Source organism: Anoplopoma fimbria, chromosome 16, assembly GCF_027596085.1.
Source record: "Anoplopoma fimbria isolate UVic2021 breed Golden Eagle Sablefish chromosome 16, Afim_UVic_2022, whole genome shotgun sequence".
Lineage (NCBI taxonomy): Eukaryota > Metazoa > Chordata > Actinopteri > Perciformes > Anoplopomatidae > Anoplopoma > Anoplopoma fimbria.
This window is the reverse complement of record NC_072464.1, coordinates 12,330,373-12,350,473: the sequence shown is the minus strand read 5'-3', so window position 1 is coordinate 12,350,473 and position 20,101 is coordinate 12,330,373. Positions and strand designations below refer to the sequence as shown.

The window sequence follows — 20,101 nt, the reverse complement described above, 5'->3', positions numbered from 1 at the left end:
GCATCCATGTCTGCCACCTCCAGTGTGGTCTAATGAGCAGATATGCCTCTAGTCAGCATTTATAAAATAACCATTTCATGCTTTCTAACCTGCATCTCAGTCCAGTGAGTCAAAGCCCTTTTACAAATCTGTGTTAGAGGTAAAGTACAGCCATGTTTCTCTTTTATCTTCATCCCCTCTCCTCTCTAACAGCCACCATGTTTTTTCCAACACAAATGTTTGCCTGTCAGGTCAGCAGGTATTCTCCTATCTCTTAATTCACAGCCGCCGGTTACGAAATGTCAGCCAGGTTTGTTTGCTGCTGCCATTTTCATTCGGGTGGAATCCCAGTCAAGTGTACTCGCTGAGGCTCCATATCTGGAGCAGTTATGAAAGAAAGTGGGGGGGAAAGGCAGGAAGCGGAGTGCGGCGCGGGATGAGGGGGCTGAAAGATCACACAAGCTCACTGGGAAGCGGGGTTCCTACTTTGCGGTGATGGCCACAGGGGAAAATCCTACACATGAAAGTGCAGGAAAATAGGTCATATCTATATTTCAGAAGTGTCATGCTAATTAAAAGTGTAGATATTTTCATTTTTTACTCTTTATAAATAATGCATTGAGAATGATTGCCTATTGATTGGAGTAATCCATTTCAAATACCACAATTAGTTTATTTTCATTGGGGAATTCTCGGCCCATACTTTTACTCGTGTGTTACTGCAGGAGGAACAGGAATATTAAGTCTAGAAGACATGCTGCCATTAATTCCTCTCTGTTGCCATCTATTTATTTTTCTTTCTCATTTAGGTTATTGTTATTTAATTAGAAAAATATATCTTAATAAAATGGCCCATGGGTAAAATAAAGCAAATATTCCAAGAATTTAACTTCTCGTAAACAGCAGTTACATTTTAGCAGAGTCTATTTTACTGTTAATGCCTTCCATCATACTTTTATTAAATGGAGGTATTTAGCAGAATCATAAAGAGCCTGTATTATTTTCTTTTTCTTTGTTTGTGGAAATTGAACTCAATAAAAAGCAGATAGATTAAGGAACACATCTACAGAACTAGGGAAACAATGAAATGGTATTATGGCAATTACCTGCACCACCAGAGCAAACCTGATGATAACAAATTGTGATCATCACCGATAGTGTGAATACATTGCAATATATAGAGGAAGGACCTGTCCTCATCAGGAAACATCAGAAAGCATTAATATGAGTACTTTTGGAAGGCAATGACAAACGATTCCTTTTGTCGTTGTGGTTGAGTATTCCAGGTAACAGGGGAAAGAACTGACTCCACACCATCACTAATCCTCTACTTTGTGGAAAATGAAGGTTAGATCATGGATACTCTGAGATGCAGTTAGTATTTTAGCAAAATGTGTCAATTGATTAATAAAAAATAAATCTTATAGAACAGGAACATGTGCTCCTGTGATCTTGGTTTACAGGTTTGGTTTAAAGGAAAGGGCTGGCGTTTATCTATATTTTTCAAACTGTCAACAAATCCCATGAAAAGATCAAAAATAACGTATCAATGTAGTCTCACTACTTTTGAATTTCCCTACTCTGTCTTTGCCACTCCGTCCTACGCTTATAATATCCTACTTAAGACATTAATCTTTAAATATGGTTCACAAATATCAGCTTCATTCTTATAGAGGTTTTAGGTTTTTTTTCTGTAAAACATCTGGGAAATGTAGTTTAAAGCAAACGTTACTAAAGCAGAAGTAAACAGTGCATTTGTTAGTTTCTTTTAAACAAAACAAAGTTATATTTACTTTCAGTGTTTATACTGAGTTATACTTTTTAGATTTACACAAACTTTTTAGATTTTTTAAAAATATTCTAAAGTGTGTTGCTGACATCCATGTTTTCTTTCTAGCAGTCTTCTTATTAACTGCCATGTCTGGAACATTGCCCTGTTTGTTGGCACATGACTACTTCGAGAACTTCGAGAACTAATCAGCAAAATATTGTCAAACACAATGGCATGATATGATTCACAAGTGTATGCGCATGTGCTTGTGCATGTCCAGAGCATTATGTTTGTTGAATATTGTCGGATGTACTAGAGATCCACATTTTGTGTATTTTTGGGTTTAGGATTGCAGATGTTTGTGGACTGAAAATATCCCATGTGTGCCAGTGGAGCTCATTAGGTAGGAAACTGTGTTTGATGATGATTTCTTGTTTGCTGCTTTGTTTTTGAATGTGTCTAATGTATTTAGCAGTAAGGACATATTTGGTTTCCTCTGCAAAATTAAGCTTGATAGGTTTGCACAAGTACTGTAATGATTATACAGAGCAGTATGTTTTTCAGTTTTCTTCTCCTTATCGAGGCGCCACTAATGTATTTTTGCTACATTTGCACTTGAATACAACTGAATTTCTTATTATTTGTTTTGAACAATACCTGTCTCTTTGTGAATTGGTAATATTTCCTACCAGTTTACTTTTATTTCATAGACAAGGAGCATAAAACTGACAAATGTAATGATGATAACGGTGAATATCTGTTACCTTGAATTTGTCAACTTCAGTCTTGGAGCAAGTGGCATGGTACGACAGAACCTGCAAAACAATGACACAGTGTCACTCAACGTATTTCTTTCTATTATTAAAATGACCAGTGGGGCTGTAAGAGAAGCTACAGCTGGAAATACTGCACACTGTGATGTTATTGCCTTTCAGTGGATCTTCCAGATGAGGAAGTTAACATTTGCCTCTAGAACAGTTTACAAGAGCAGCGATGTCAGCCCCGATTTCATGGCCATGTTCCCTTCATTTCCTGAGAGAAATAACTCGCACAGACCTCCAGTTGCTTATTTGATCATAAATGCTCATGTTTATTCAGTGCTGCCAGGAGCAATGCATCTACATATTAGTTCATTCTGTGCATCTCCTTTAAATGATCTATTTCTCTGTTCTCTGCTTCTTTCTTGAAACAGAGTGGTGCTAACTACTATAATGCACCTGAAAGCTTCCTATTGTAATGTAAGGACGCACTGTAAAGGCTGAGTATTGCTGAATGCCTACAAAATGCAGGGCAGATGAGGAATTGCTTTTCACTGCCTCTTATTAATTTTCAATAAAACCCCTTTGTGAGAAGGTTATCTACAAAGAGAGATCAGCACTTTTTTTCATGCGTACATTCTTGTGGAAATATGAGACTAAAAAAGAAGCAAAGCACAAAGACCCAGGAGAGCGAATAAGTAAGAGGAGGTTTTATATTAGCCATGCAGCAGCCGTTGTTTCCAATAACTTCAGCATATGCTCTGTGTTTCAGCACAGAGCATATGCTGACTGGAAAGGAAAATAAAGATATCATTATAGATAATGAAATACAAAAACATATAGCACTCTCAGAAACATCATGTGAGGGAGGGCATGAGCATGCAGGCAAAAGGAAGCTGAAGTATAAAGCAGGAGCAGAATCAACTTATAAGTCAACACTTTGAAGCCGCGTTACAGTTTGCATAGTAAAGTTTTTTGCAAATGTAAGTGATTAATAAGATTTCTTGTTCATAACATGGACATTTTATTATTTTCACTATCAAATCATTATGTGAGGTAGGAAATCGAATGGGATGTTGTGTTCTTACATCCAAAGCTACAGACTGCTTGGCCCAGGACTTCTTCACCTGGTCGTACATGATGGTGTTGTTGATGCCGAGTCCACAAAAGATCACAAACGCCTGAGAAAAGCACAAAAAAAGCAGACATACTCAACTACAACAGTTTCTAATACACCAACTATATGTTGAAAAGATTCAGAAGCAAATTTAGTACTTCAAAGAGACGCTGGTCTGCATCATCGAAGGGTTGCCCATCGAGTCTGTTCAGCACTTGGGCGACACCTGTTACATAAAACCATACAATAAGAACCTTACAGTAATATTTTCAGCTTGATATTGGCAAGACTCCAGTGCATATAACTGCCTCCAATTAAAAGAAGATCAAACCCACACAATCCACATCATCGATTATCATTATTATTAAGGAAATCAGGCAGAGACACAACATGCTATGACAAAAATAGAAATGAGTATTCCAAAAAATTGTGGCACTGCTGAAATTGGCTTTCACATAATGTCATCTTTGAACAGACATCTAGTTATTGTCCAAAATTGGATTGAAGCCTTTTATTTGACAGCAGTGTTTCCCTTTTGAGATGACTTCCCTCATCATCTAATTAAAAGTAGAAGAAGGCTTTGTTGATAAAGCATACATATTTAATTGATAGAGACGTTATTGTCACTGAGAAATTATGCTAAAAAAGTAATTACACATACGTAACAGACAACATTCAATACATTACCATTTTTAAACCATCCTACCACAGTGACATTTTAATTTCAATGTATAGCTGGAGATCCATAGAGGTGAAACAGGATTAGTACTGTAGCTAAGAACAATTTTCATTACGCTGTCATTAAATTTAAAATACTAGGCTTGTGTTTTTTCTCCGATCTGTTATTGCTCCCTCTGTAATGAGCATGTAATTTGTGATGAGTTACAGCATAGGTGGTCCCAAATATGAGTGAACTAAATGACTGCTTAGAGCCCTGTGGCCACCACATCATTTTAACAACACCACATTAAACTGTTATTATTTATAATCACAAAAAATATCAAAAACAATAAAATGACAATAATTCATTTTCATTTATTTATGGCTAAAGGAAGTGCTAATATGATTTTTTATCACATTTGATAATTAACATTAAACCTTGTTGTTACAACTGTATTTCCTGTGGTTACATTTTGAAGGAGCTGACTGTAACCTTGGCAGACGACATAAGGACGTACATTTTCTACAGGAATGTATCCTTGGCATGAGAATTTCATCTCCTGCTGCTTTGTTTGTATAATGTTATTTTTTTTCTCACTCCAGATCCTCAGGTGCCACCCACACATGCTGCATTTCTTTCTCCCCTCACTCTCTTTCTGTTCTTCTTCCTCTTCCCTCTCCCCTCCCCGACAAATGCACTAACACCTACGCAAAAGGTCTTAACCAACCATCTGCAGCAGATATGCTGATCACTTTGCACTCAAACATAACTAATGACTTCCTGCGTCAGATCTCAGTGGACCGAGAGGAGCTGCTATCGTTGCTCCTCCCTGCAATATCCAGCACCAAAAACCAGATGAGAGATCAATGATTTATCAGCGTGTCAGTGTGGCTTTGCCTGGGGCGGATTAACAAACACAAAGCACACGGCCAGAAGAAGAAGGGAACTCCACCTCCAAGTGTGGAGGGATGGTGCAGCGTGGACCTAATCACACACATGCAGCCTCAGCTGAACACATGCTAAAGCTCCCCTCTCCCCTATTGTCTACTATGCAGCAAGGGGCATTTCCATAATGAGTGCTCCATAGATACACTATGTGGCCAGAATTATGTGGACACCTCTGTCTTTTGGTTTTGGGGCTTTTTGTCATAGTTTTATTAGGCTAAATCTTAAAGCTACATCATTCACATCACTGTGCTTTCAGTGGTGTGGAAACAGTTTGAGGAACTAACTTTCCGATTTGAAGATGACAATGCTCGTATTCAAAAAGCCTTGACATTAAAAAAAGCCTTGACCTCTAACACCTTTGAACTGCACGCCAACTACAAGTCAGATGTTGCCGTCTAACATCAGAGCCTGATCTCACAAATATACTCTTGTGGAAAGCCATCACAAAAGGGTGGAGGATTGTTGTTGCAGCATGTTAATATCCATGGTCTTTGAATTAGATAATCACATATGTTTTTAAATAGGATTAACACATGAATGTTTTATTGCAGGTGTCCATATACTTATACTTATAGTGTATTACAATACTCAAACTTTGATATCTTTTCATAACATTAGCAGAAGTAATATACATTTTATAATTGATATATTCAATACAAATATTTAAGTACATAGATAAAACACACTTAAGAGAAAGGGGAGCTCCATTTGTTAACTTACCAATGATTTGGTGGTTGCTGTTCCAAATGGGAACACAAAGCACAGAGCGGATGTGGAAGTCTGAGAACTGGTCTGCCTAAAAACAGTGGAAATAATGTAAACAGAGGATTACCATTAATCTGCATAAAACATTTTCTACAGCACTGTTAAGAAAAATAATCTTTAATATAGCCCTCCTTGTTTACTTACTCATTGATCTGCTATTTTCCTATTTAAATCACAATTTTACTCATTTTAATCTGTATTTAATTCAGAATAAATGGATTCCAAATGCTGCCAGAGCATAAAGCACCAAATGCATTTAAAACATATTCAGAAAATATGTTTATATTCTCCAAAGTATGGTAATACTATTGGAAGTTTAGCAGTGTAAGCCCTAGCATTGGGAGATGTAAAACGATACCTTGCTCTCAAGAATTCAATTATATTTTCATCTTGGTTTTAAAGGGCTTTAATCCTATTGAGATCAATTAACAGCTGCAAAATAAAAAAATCGGTAATTTGTAAATTCGGACCATGTGTTAAAGACGACTAAACTTAATGTTAGGTCTTGAGGACTTCCCCAAGAGGCTTCATCCCTTCTGCTGTATGGCAGCCATTTTAATCTTCACACCTGGAGGAGTCTTTAAGGTCATGTGCAAGTCGTTAAAGTCACACGACAATCTTGTGAAATATCAGAGTCCAATTAACTAACGTGTGAATTGTTATGAACCCTTGATGGAAACGTTCAGACAGCACCAGTAAACAGTTCACAGTTTGACTTTGATGGTCCCCTTCATTTCTGTTTAAACTATCTGTCTACTGAATCAAAACGCCATCCTGACATCGCTCCCCAGCGGGTTTTACAGCCATTAAAGGAAAACTTCACCCACATATTGATATATTTTATTTCAATTACTCAACCTGTGTTGAAAATTCTTCAATGTTGAAGATTTTTTTTTTCTCGCATGCATTCACGGTGAATTTTTTTTTAAATGAATGAAGAAGCAACACTCCTGATAATGTCGCTTTAAAATCTGCTGATTACAAGCAATTGTGGGCTTGATTCAAGATGAGGATAAAAAACAGCTACCGTGTGTGGGTAAATCAGTTTGTTGGTCTGTTGTCTTCAGTTGAACACCAAGAAAACTAAAGAAATCATTTTTGACATTAAGACTGGTAACAACACCAACCAACAAATGAATATCGATGGGGAGGGCAATGAAGTGGTAGATGACTACAAACATACAAACATAGATGCTATCTATAAGAAAAGTCTGATCCATCCATCTTTCTAAAAAACGGAGAAAAGTCTTGATGAATTGAAGTAAGTGGGGTCGAGTCTAGGTTTAACAACATCAAAACTATATGAAAACATCCAATTGTGGACCCTCACATAGCAGTATAATCCAAGTCACATTCATCCAATTGTATGCTCAGTACTTCCCCAGGTGCGTTACTTGTCGGCGTGAGTCCGGACGATTGCAAAGTGTTTTAAATTGTACATTTTTTTTGCAAAGATGCATGTGTTTGGGAAGTGCTGAGCATACGACTGGATAAATGAGACTCCATTCTCTGAATTTTTGTTCGGCATTGAGGCATACGAGAAAATTAGTTTTCTTTAAGAATTCAATGCAACACAGGGCGAACCATTTTTTGGTCTAAGTATTCCTTTATTTAAACCTATGTAACCTTGTTGACTCAGATGTAACATTGACATGTGAACATCCCATAGAGTATCAAAACGCCTGGGACTCTACACTGGTTCGTTGAACTTAAGATCTTGGATGAGCGATGAAACATCTTCAAAACTAAGTTTAGTTTTGATTGAGTTCTTCTAGCAATACTATGATCTGAATGACAATCGTCACAGGCATATTTCATACTGGTTTGTCTGAAATGCTGGTTGATATATTTACACTTTGGATGTCAGATTTGAAAGTTATGTTTTTGTGTGTTTACCTCAGCATCAAAGCGAGGATCCTGATAGGCATCGCTGATGTTCACGGGGAGTCCTGTGGATGCTACCAGCTCTGCGATGCTGTTGTTGATGAGCCAGTCTGAGTAAGACGATTTCTCCATGCTGTCTTTGAAACTAGGGTAATAAAATAAGACGGCAGGATTACAAAAAGAGCAGAACAGTAAAAACAGAACTGGGCCAAATTTTTCCACTTGCCTTTTTGTCGGGAGACGTTTGATTCTCAAACACAATCCTTCAGCTCATGAATTTGTTATTATAAGAAAAATATATAAACTGTTGTATTCAAGTAAAAAAAGATTGTGTTCTCTTTCACACCTGAACTGCAAGCTTGCAAAAAGGCCTTTCTTATCTCTTCTTGTGGACCCTGTTTTACATTGACTTGCATTTAATGAACTTCTCATACAGAAGATATCAGTAAGCTTCTCCTGCAGCTCATGAAGTAATGAAAAGTTAATTGTGTGATTGTCTTCCTCATTGCCAAACGCCCCCACACTCTGCCACAGGAACACCTGCAACCCTGCGTAGACTTCCCATTCACATTTACTGCAGTGGGCTGTCGCTGAATTTTTTTACCTCACAAAAACGTAACAAGGTAAATGTTCAGTGTGGCTCATTTTGTCTTTCTAGACTAGAATAAAGATGGAGGGAGAGAAGCGTCAGATCTTTTGAATCTCTTTGATTTAGTGATACAGCTGTGTGTGCGGCAGTGAATAACCCTCTTGGGTGTGATGGCAAGATGCCTTACAGTATCTACTTTTTCATTCCTTCTCTCCATCCTCTCTGTCTCTTCCCTGTCTCACGTCTGTCATTTCACTACCACAGACACAGTAGCAGCATTGTACACTCGCTCAAAATGATCCTACCGTGGGGGCGGCTGGGGATTTTAAGGTACATTAGAAATCCTACAGTTCGCTCACCTTCTGACGCGAAATGTATTCACTTAATTACACACATGAATCTTGCACAGCAGCCCTTGTTATTCAGATGTGAACCTTTAGGAAAAATATTGCCATCAAAGAGATGCTGTATTTTTTGTCATTTTAGCTTGGTTTGAAATAGTAGTTTTATTACTTGAAATCACAAACTGGCTATTTAACTATAATGTGACACAGAAACAAAGATCCAAAGGGAGTGTGTTCAGTCAGAAAGACTAAACTGGTCACTCAAGCAGACTGATATTTATTTAATCATAACTAATTTCTAACTTTTGGTATTTCTTGTGTGGATCCTTATTTTTAATTAATGTTGCGGTTAGTAATACTGCCTTTGACGTGACCATATCAGTTATGGCAGGACTTAGGGAATAATTTGTCTTCCTTTCAGCGTTGATTTTCATCCATAAACATCCCACACAATATTAAGCCTCTCTTTCTCAACTCAGCCATCCTAAGCAGTGGAGAGAAGCAGCAAACCCCAATTAAGTAGGGTTCCTACATACTGCCTTCTATTCAGCATCAGCATATTACTCCCTCAGCACAACAGAATATTACATTTTTATACTTCCCTAATTTTAGAAGCTTTACGGATTCAGACAAGGCTCTGTGCAAAATTTACAGATGCCATGGTGCCAAAGGCAAACAAAGGTGGATATATTAATATTTAATTAAAAAAGGTTTCTAGGGTATGTTTTTCATTAGGCCGGCTTTTACATACCTGCTTTCAATGTCTGCACTACACTTAGGGGACAGAAGCTCAAACGACTTGGTGAACTTCACCACCTGAAAGATTTGAGAGGGGAAGAAATCAACTTAGCTCTTGAAAAAATTGCATGGAGGTACAAAATGCTCACTGATAAAACTAGAGGCAGACAGACAGAACAGACATGCACATGCACAAATGTACAGACAGATAGACTTATAGACACAGCAGAGGGAAAAAAACAACAGTACCGGTGACTCAATGTCCTCCAGCAACTGAACAGAGCACCGCTCGCACTTTAGCAATGTCTGGGCACGGTGCATGATCTTCCTGACAATCTTCTCCAGGTCAGTCTGCTCTTCAAACAGGTCATTGACAACCTCCAAGAGGGCCTGAACACCGGCAACAAATAAAGACACCACTGCCATCATTCCAAACAATCTGAACCACATGCTGAAACCCCCCCGTAAAACCCACTTTAGATACATATGTTTTGCCTTGGTCAGCATTTAGAGCATGGTGATGATGATGATGATGATGATGATGATGATGATGATGATGATGATAAATATTTATATATAATTATAATTTATTATTATTATATATTATTATTATTATTATTATTATGTATTATTTATTATTTATTATTTATTATTTATTATTTATTATTTATTATTTATTATTTATTATTTATTATTTTCTTTAAACCATAAACCAACCGGATGAAGGTAAATTAGGTCCTTTATCTAAGGTAGTGACAATCCAATTTTATACAAACGCATTTACTGAGCTATGTTCTCATTATATTCTCTTCCATCACAGATCAATGTGTGACATGAATAAGTGCATCTGTTAACATTACTTCATCCCATCCCCCACTACACATCCAGAGAAAACGTCCATTCAGGACTGCATGTCGCTCTGTGATCCCCACTGCAGTGGCAGCAAGTGGGCTGCTGATCAATACTCGGCCTGAGTGTCAGCATCAGGGGGAGGAAGTAATGCTGATCCCAGGGATGGGGGGGGGTTTATTGTCCTTACCCGACTCCTGTCATACTCCTTCCTTGAGGCAGCGAAGAGTTGGGCATTGGAGATCGCAATGCCACAGAAAGGCAGGTACATCTGCAGCACCTGTTGACATATTGAACAGACTTTTATTTTGTAGGAAACAATGTCATTAAAATAACTATTAAAATAACTGCTATAACATACATTTATTTTAAGCTGCACATCTTTCAAGTACAACGTGTTTACCACTTTAACAGTATTGTGATTGTGGGCAATGCAATATTCAGTCCTGCAATGGTCTCTCTCCACTCATCTACAGATGGCAGCACCATGCAAAAAACATATAAATGAGCCAACAGGCAGTGAAGAAGAAGGCTGCTGGCTGGTCAACAATGTAAGATTACATATTTGCAAATATTTTATGAGGAGTGAAAAGCATCCAACACATTTGTTAGAGCTCAAGGAAACACGCAATGTGCTTTCCAGAGAAACACAGAATGTAAAAACCTAAAGAGAAGTCTGCGGGATACCTTGAATGTTGTAGCTAATTTTAGAACTGACTACAAAGAGAGCGAGTGAGCAATATTTTCATGCGAGAAAAACTTAGCTTTCAAATTGAAACACATAAGAAATAGCCTTTCAATGGCATCATTACTTGCTAGGACAAATAAATCAATTCAACTGACATTTTACCATTTGACTGAATAGTCAGACTTGCTGTGCCTTGGGCTGATAGCATACATTCCTTATTTCATTCATATTTTTAGCCACATAAATAATGTAGTCACTTGATGTGGCCTAATGACTTTATTTAGTATAAATTGAAATCGATTCAACATCTTACTAGTTTGGAACTGCACATTTATTTTTTTCCTCACCACTCTTCATTCATTATAGACAAAAATAAGCAGGATGCAGAGAAGTAGCTGCAACCGCACGCTGTTAAGACAGCTGTGATGTGAATACACAGGTTGAATTCTATACAACTACAATTAGCCTTATCTGAGAGACACTCAGCCGCCGTAACATGGAATCAATAGAATTTAGGTTGGGTGCTTCCTTACTCTGCCTATTTGTTTAGTTATCTATCTTTAGCATCTGGCTGCTGACTAAACAATACAATCAGTACAACAAACCCACTAATATTTACCAGCCTTCAGTGCGACCTGAGGGTAGGGACACCACAACAATACATGAATGGGAAGTTACTCAGCTGTGGCCGCTGATACAGGGATATCTGTTTCACCTTTTAGAAAAGATAATGCATCACTTACTCATCAGCCACAAATGAACATGTAAAGAACAGAACCCTATAGCGCTGTGTTGATAATTGGGAAGCTTGAGCCTTTACCAAAAAAAAAAGGTAGTCCTAAAGTTAGGACCCTGTTGGAGAGAGGTCTCAATTAGGAAATTAATATGCTTATATTTGCAATTTATCTGTTTGATATGCTTTAGTGAAATATATAAAACATGGTTTTAAAATATATTCATATTTCATTGTTATACTTTTGGAGCTTCTTCAGTGCTCTTACAAATTATCACATGACAACTTGACAGGACTAATTGCTGAGGTCATGATAATTGTAGACCTAAAAAGGGCATCGCAGGCTGGAAAAGGTTGAGGAACCCTGCTCTAATTGCTATAATTTCTCTTAACAATCAAACAGCTCTCCTGGATTGGCAATATATGTTTAATTTCTGTCTATATTTCAATGGTAGTATGGCCATCTGAATTTAAAGAGCACTTTGACTATAGTAAGAATGAATGGTTTATACTAAAGAGAGACTCAAGATTGAGGGAACATATACGTACAATAGTGGAGTTGGTAAGTTTTTACATATAAATCAGGCTCCATATACTCTTTGCCAAATCTTATAAAGCTTGAAACATACTAGCTTTATCTCTCTTTTGTTGAATCTGTGTGTTTGACTGGTTTTATTTATTTTTTGTATAGTGTGTTGTATTTTGGAGGATCATAATGTTGTCTTTTTTTGTCCTCACTGATTGTTAAAGTTATAGTGTTGTGTTTATAGTAGTTCATTTTTAATCATCAAATAAATTAAATCAATCAATACCATAAAACAAAAAAAAGTATCATGGTCTGGCATGTCACACTGATGTGTTAATTATGACACGCTTTATGCTAAAAAGCGTGTAAATTAAGTTACTAAATCAAAAACAATGCTTATCATAATGTGATAATAATCTGTCATGATAATGAGTACATTAACTTTAAGCACTTCATACAGTCATTAGACATAATGAAGCACCTTATGCAATTGTCTTCAGACATGGAAAACAGATGATGCTGAGCAATAAGCTCATACATAATGCTTTTTTTCAGCTGGCCTATGGAATTCTCTAATAATGATCTTCCAGAAAGGCGATGGCCATCAATAGTCCCAACAGGAGTAGATTCATTAGCGAGCAGGACTTTATGTATCTGGCTATGGATCTACAGGCAAACCTAAGAAAAGCACTGCTCTCTCTAATTACATTCTGTCAGGCAGGCCATTATACAAGGTTGCATTACAAACGAGACGTTTCTGCCTAGAGACCCGCGGACTGACCGGTAAAGAGTGGTTTAATAACGAAACTAACTGGTCAAGGCCTCAGGGACAGTCAGTTCCTCTAACCTCAATGACTTCCGCTTCCACAACTGGAAGATGAGGCAAGCCGAGGGAAATTACACAGCCAAAGCCAACAGCTTTCTTTCTTTCTTTCCAATTCCCGCTCTCCATAACAACTAGTAGTTGCTGTGTTCACTTTGCATGTGTAGTAAGGTTAAGCCATTGTTGTTTTGCCAAGAATTGTTCAAAGCTCTCCATTTTATCTGATCTCATATGGGACTCCCTTGCTTGTACCATAGTTTTGCAAATATTCTTAGCAATGATTTCTTCTTTTGAAGGTGATATCAAATATTTATGCAACAGGAATCTACACTCCAATGCATTTTACAAAGTCTGTTATACATCATTTTTATCCACATACATAGTAAAACGATTACTGTGTAATAAAGGACAGTTCATAATTCTCTTTTCTCCCTTTATGCCACCATAAGATTGACAAAGTATAATTTCATACACATTTAGCAGTTATAATATACTGAATTGACTGGCTGTAATTTATGACACTAATACAACACAGCTAATAAACCCTGTACCACACCAGGACTGCTGCTCAATAACTGTTATCCATAAATAATTAAATAATTCTACACATTGCTTGTACATGGAAAAACGCCAGGAGCAAAGCAAGGTCACAACAGCAAAGCAGTGGATGTTGCATCAGTGCAGTAACATCAAGACAAATCAAGTCTTTGTAGAAACGTATTGCTCTTCAGACAAATATTCTTGTCGCCATAAAAGAAGCGTGAAACTGGATATAGAGAATCTTTCTAACTACAGTAACTCTTTTGAGGTTTTACTGTACTCTGTAAACAAGTTCACAAAAAAACTAAAAAGGAATCTGGCCTTTCTTTCAAAAGATGAACGATAATTGACTATACGGAAAAGAAAACAGCAAAGACTTAACTTCACTATCCCACCCAACTCTGGATTTTTGGCTGAATTTAAAGTTGAACTCAGTTGTTGATTTAATTTTTTTACATAACATAGTTGGGATCAAATCTAAGTGGGTCAAAGTTTGGTGTTTTCATTTTAGAAGTTTATTTGGAATAGCTTGTACCTTGCTGTAAGTAGCAGTGTTCAGTGTTCAAGATAAGGTCAATGGGGGTGAGAGACATTTGTATCAATCACTGCATTTTTAGTCTTTACTTAAAACTTCCTGAAAACACTCTTTCATTGTACAAATTAATTTCATCATACAATTTCAGTTGGACAGACATACTTTTGTTAATTCAAATTACCAAGCATCCATGCTATCCTACATGCAGAGAATTGTCTCTAACAAAGGCAAGAAATAGTCATCACATACCACATATCCGTCTGTACTGGTTCATGTTTACTTGTTTTAAGAGGGGTCCATTCAGATATCACAATTTGTTGCTGTGAATATCCTACTAAAGCACAGCACAGTTTCAGGTCCTCTTATTTTTTTCACTTAACAAAATGCCCTATTTCTCTTATTTGCCTTTGAAAAATGACTGATGCATCAAACTGAATATAACCCAAGTAAACTATGCAAAACAGGATGACAGAGAAGGAGTCAATATTGTAGTTCAGTCACTTAGCCAGCATAGAGTTCACTTCCTGCCCTTAATCACCATCATTATCCCCTGTATCTGTTCCTCTTTGAGAGGCAGGGCAGCCAAGTCTACCTTATTTTGGGGGTTAACACTGTACAGTGTGTCATCCACATATATTCTTTACCCATATCTTGCAAAAACCCTCATATTGCAAATGTTGCCTTCACTGTTCTTTTTTTATTTCCTCTTGATTTAAGTGGATTTTAAAGAGATTTTTCTGTTATATAAAGAACTATTTAAGGAACCAGTTTGATATGATGCACTGTATAAATTTGATTTGATCTGAAATCCTGCAGGAACGTATTAAAGAAATGTGGCTCCAAGCAGAAATTGTGTTCTCTCTTCTTTAGCTGTAGATTTTCATTGGGAACTTGTGTGAATGTAGTTATTACAGTATTGCTTCGAGCCAATTTGACAGAGAGTTTGGCAGGCAGAGGGAGCACAGCGGTGAGGTGAGAATGCTATTAGACAATCGACTCGTACAGATGTTAAACTATATTGGCAAATGGAACCTACATGGGGGAACTCGCATGTTATTGAGAGAAAGATTATGAGAATGTCTACCTGAATAGAAAATGTCATGTAAAATTTATAAAGAGACATCCAAAGAGAAAGAAAAGCTAAATCAAGACAATAACGCAATATGTAGAGATAGTGGGATGAGGTCGGCTTATGCACTTAAATTAAGTCAATAGATATATTCCTCCACAGAAGATAATGAGACAACGCAATTATACATGGCTTCCCAAAGGACTCCCATCCTGCAGGGTATCAACACAACACAATTGAGGCAGCGTGTGATTTAAAGTCAGCCATAATGTGTTTAAATATTCTATAAGCTTTCAGTGTACAGAAAACAACATTTGTCCTAATAAAGGTACAATACAGTTTCTAATGGCATCTGCTATTGCAGTATTGCCTCATGCTTTGTAAAGTGTGATACATTTTCTTATTACAAGGTCTTCCATAAAAGCAGAGCTGCAGCTGTGCTGTGCAGGGAGCTTACTGTGTTCTCTGATGCTGGCATTGCATTTCATTACTAATTTAGCTGTAGCCATCCCGAGCATTAGTGTGACGTTAATGCAATGTGAAGCGGACTCAAAACATCAGAAAGGAAAAAAAAAGAATTCCTAATCTACATCTATTATGAACAATGGGTGTAATTTTAACAGTAGAGCTTCAATGGAGAAAAACATACTCTGAAGTAAAAAGCTACAGTCTTTTGCAGAAAAACCCAACCCTGAAACAAAAGCACAGCTAGCTATGTGCTGTCATGTTTCATCTCTTCTCCCCTTTAGGTGCTCACAGCTGCAATGAGAAAACAAGGCAGTGTGTCGCCTTGTCCCCGCCTTTCTGTTACCTCTATTCATGTGTGCTGATGGACTAAACATGTGATCCTCGTGCCTCTCTGGTGATGGTAATAAGTCAAATAAACGTTCATTCAGAAACAGAAAGTCTATCTGGATCAGTGCGAGATGTAACACCCCCACCTACTGCTTTGACATATTATAGCCTATTTGTGTTTTATATTCATTCACTTACATCTTTGCCTTTTTGTTTGTTGCAGTTGCCAACTTGACGGATCTGTTTGCAGACTGAGCTGATCCACAAAGGGGTAAAATACTAACTAGCACTCACACTTGGAAGACCTAGTCTGATCCGCTGGCCAATGAGCAGCTCCAGTGGAGCAATTGAAATACCCTTAACTCTGCCACAAGTCCTATTTTGCTAGGGCTACTCCATTCACAATCACATACAGTAAGATCTAAATGGTACTCCATTCACAATCACATACAGTAAGATCTAAATGGTACTCAATTCACAATCACATACAGTAAGATCTAAATGGTACTCAATTCACAATCACATACAGTAAGATCTAAATGGTACTCCATTCACAATCACATACAGTAAGATCTAAATGGTACTCCATTCACAATCACATACAGTAAGATCTAAATGGTGACACTAAATGAAAGACTGACACTCTGGCAGTCCCATTAAGCAAAAAAAGTAAGCACTAACCACTTGGAGATTCTGAACAGCCTATATCAAGTTGTTATTCTTGGTGACACTACAACAGGGCCCTGGCCCTTTGGAAGACACTGCCTCAGGAAACTGTGATGACTCTGAGAGACAAGCTATGACCTAGCTAGAAACTGAGCACTGAACACTGAGACTCAGATTCAGATTCAGGGCAAATATGCTACACGTCAGACTGAGCTGGAGGAATTTAAATTGACAAATATGAGTTCAGCTTGGACACAGAAACAAACTGTTTATCAGACAACAGATAGTTAGTGTTAGTGTTGCTTGTGAAATATTAAGAAAGGATGGAAATGGAAAAGACAGATGTAGAGGCATAGCATGAGCCATGTTCAAACTCTCAAGACAATAGCTCAGCAATTCAAATAATGGAGTCAGTCTGAGCATCAGGCCACAAAAGAAATTCCCTAAATGACGAATCCCCAAACAATTAATAAAATGTCCCATACCATGTTCAATGCTTGTAGGTGACTGCAAATCATAATGTACAAAATATGGGAAAAAATACCTTTTTTACTTTCAAAAAACTTTTGTTTTATAACTATATTATTCCTGCTATTGCAAATATTTGTGAGTATAACAACATTGCAATAAAAAATGAGATCACTATAGCAGAGTGTACTACCAATATCACACAACAGTATCATCTAACAGTTGTTCGAAACATTTTACGAACAACTGTTAGATGATAAAAAAAAATGTCAAGCCAGACAGTATCTGTGAACAATGAATGACTGTACCACTGACTGTATTTCTGTGAATCAATGATAACAGAAAACAGACATTTTACATAAACCCCAAATTGTTGACCTTGTTGTGGCGCTAGAGGAAAAGTCACAGGGTCAAGAGTCTTAACGATTCAACCACTGAGTAGCATGTCTTTACAAACTGCCTTTGCTCTGTAGACCAACCAACTGCCATTGCTATCTCTAGTGCCCTGTTGCATATATGGTTAAAACTGTGACCAAACTACACGTGGAAATATGTTGTTTTTTGGGGGGGAAATGGAAGTCTACCTTTAACATGTGCAGAAAACCAACATTTTATATGAACTGAGATGACAATATATGGTTGTAAGTCTAGACAGCATTTGAATCCAACAAAGATAAGCAAGCACAATTAACTTGATCTATTCTCCACATGCCAAACAAGCACTGGGACACATATTGTGTTATGAGAGAACATTACCTTCATCCAGCAATCATACTCATAACTGTAAAAGTGAAATTACCTTCTCATCATCTTCAGTGAAGAGTTCTCCACTTGAAGTCTTGTTGATGGCCTGAGCAACCCCAATGATCTCTCCATCACTGTTGCAAATGGGCATGCACAAGAGTGACCTGGTTTTGTATCCTGTCAGCTTGTCAATTTCATCACTGAACCGGCGATCCTGCAATCCACAGGGACAGCGCAAAAGGAAAAACAATGTAAGCACTTTTTGCAAAAAATGCAGTTTCCCTTTTTACTTTTCAAATGATGGTGAAGTGAAATGCACAACTTATCAGGACTCTGTGTCTTCCTAACCAAAAAGTCTATGATAAAGACAATATGACGGACACATGTCTGACTTGAAGAGTTCAGCTGTTCGTGGATATTAAAGCAACGGAACTCTTAATTTTTATTACTCATTTCTACTGTAAACATTTGGTCTACCAAGAACAAGTCCTCTCAGACTTTTCTTCTACACTTACAAAAAGCCACTGGCATCAGAAAAGCAATCTGAGAATTGTCTTACTTTCTTAAAATCAAGGTAGAAAGTGAGATTTGCAAAAACAACAGGGAGAAAATGATACCTCTCCTTAACTAACTCCTTATTTGTATAACTCAGTGGTGTTTTTTGTGAAACTATGGTTTGACACAATCTGTTGGTGTTGGGTTCCCATGCTCTGTTACACATTTTGATTGATGATCAATTAACTGACAGACTGAAAGCAAATGATCTGTCTCCCTGTCTGAGTCTCTCTCTCTCTCTCTCTCTCTCTCTCTCTTTCTGTGTCTCGTGCTGATGCGCACACGCGTGCATGGAGAGGAGCAGGCACCTGATAGGCGTCAGAAATGTTCACTGTCTCTCCGTGTTCAGCCACATATCCGATGATCCCTTTCCCCCACGGCACCTGAACTTCATCTGAATTGATTGAGGGTAACACAGTGGTACCCGCGTGCACGTCAAAGAATTTGGACACTAATGTCTTCTTGTTGCCCATTCCCTCCACTAAAAACAAAGAGCACCGGTCTGCGTCCACCATAATACAAACAAACACCAAGATTTTGTAGCTGAGACTCGTTAGATCCAAGTCGTTAGATATGTCCTTTACGAGCTCCAAGAAAAACTCTCTCTCGTTGTGTTCTTTGAGGTAATACTTGAAATCCACGGCTGTGGACGGGTACTGGGGGATGTTGACTCTGGACTCCAGCAGCGCGCTCAGGATGTGCGCGGTGGTCGTCGGCAGAGAGCTCGCCTTCCTCAGCAGAGCTCTCCTCCTCATGCTGGTGAGCGGCTCCTGGGCCCTGGAGTTGACGTGCTCGTCGTACGTCCTGTTGACATTGATGGCCTTTGACCTGGCGAAAGTTTTGCGCAGCTCCTTCTGCGAGACTCTCCTCTGCAGGCCGTCGCTCTTGCTCGCCCAGCTGTCCTTACACGCGTTGCTCTTCTCCTCTCTCGGTGGAGATGGAGATGGAGATGGAGATGGAGATGGAGCCGCGGCCGCCGGACTTTTGCTCGCCTTGTGAGCCTTCAGCCATTTCTCCACCATGCTATAGTTCCCCTTTCGGTTCAGGTAGTCCTCGAATAACTCGGGATGCGAGTCCAGAAAACTTTCCACGTCAGAGAACACCATAGTTGGCACTGCCATGCCTGTTCCTCAGATGGTCCTCAGTGAACCAAAGCCATGAAGTGGCGCAGAGAAATACCATCTATAAGGCTTTACTGAGATTTAAAGTAGAGAATCATTTCAATGCCATAACTTCCAAGATGCATTACGCAGGGAGCCCCCGGAGCTCTGGCTACATATCCAGTTTCCACTCTGTGAGGAGAAGGATGGAGACTCCCTTTGCGCACCAGCATATTCCTCCACAGCATGTCCAACCATTCACTTGATTTAAGAACATCAAAGCAGATCTAAACAAACAAGAAAAACAAAAAAAAAGAATAATTGAGCCTCGCTTGGACTATCAGAAGCCTTCAACATCTCAGAGAGAGCCACTACCGAGCACCACCGTCGTATGGGTCTTCTTGTGTGCAAATGACGCTGGCTGTGGTTGGCTCGGTGCCGCTGACGCTTGTTTCG

General features: G+C 38.3%; 1 protein-coding gene across 1 annotated transcript in view; it reads right to left on the bottom strand.

The window, feature by feature from the left end:
* pde11a (phosphodiesterase 11a) overlaps positions 1-19,666 on the bottom strand; it is a 30,955-nt gene extending 11,289 nt beyond the window's left edge. Inside the window, exons 1-10 of the mRNA XM_054615786.1 lie at positions 18,854-19,666; positions 18,046-18,204; positions 10,594-10,683; positions 9,804-9,944; positions 9,568-9,632; positions 7,896-8,028; positions 5,955-6,030; positions 3,784-3,851; positions 3,597-3,689; positions 2,515-2,565 (exon numbers count right to left, since the gene is read on the bottom strand). Coding sequence (XP_054471761.1) covers positions 2,515-2,565; positions 3,597-3,689; positions 3,784-3,851; positions 5,955-6,030; positions 7,896-8,028; positions 9,568-9,632; positions 9,804-9,944; positions 10,594-10,683; positions 18,046-18,204; positions 18,854-19,666 — 1,689 coding nt within the window. The remainder of the gene's footprint in view (positions 1-2,514; positions 2,566-3,596; positions 3,690-3,783; positions 3,852-5,954; positions 6,031-7,895; positions 8,029-9,567; positions 9,633-9,803; positions 9,945-10,593; positions 10,684-18,045; positions 18,205-18,853) is intronic.
* Between the last annotated feature and the right edge of the window lie 435 nt (positions 19,667-20,101).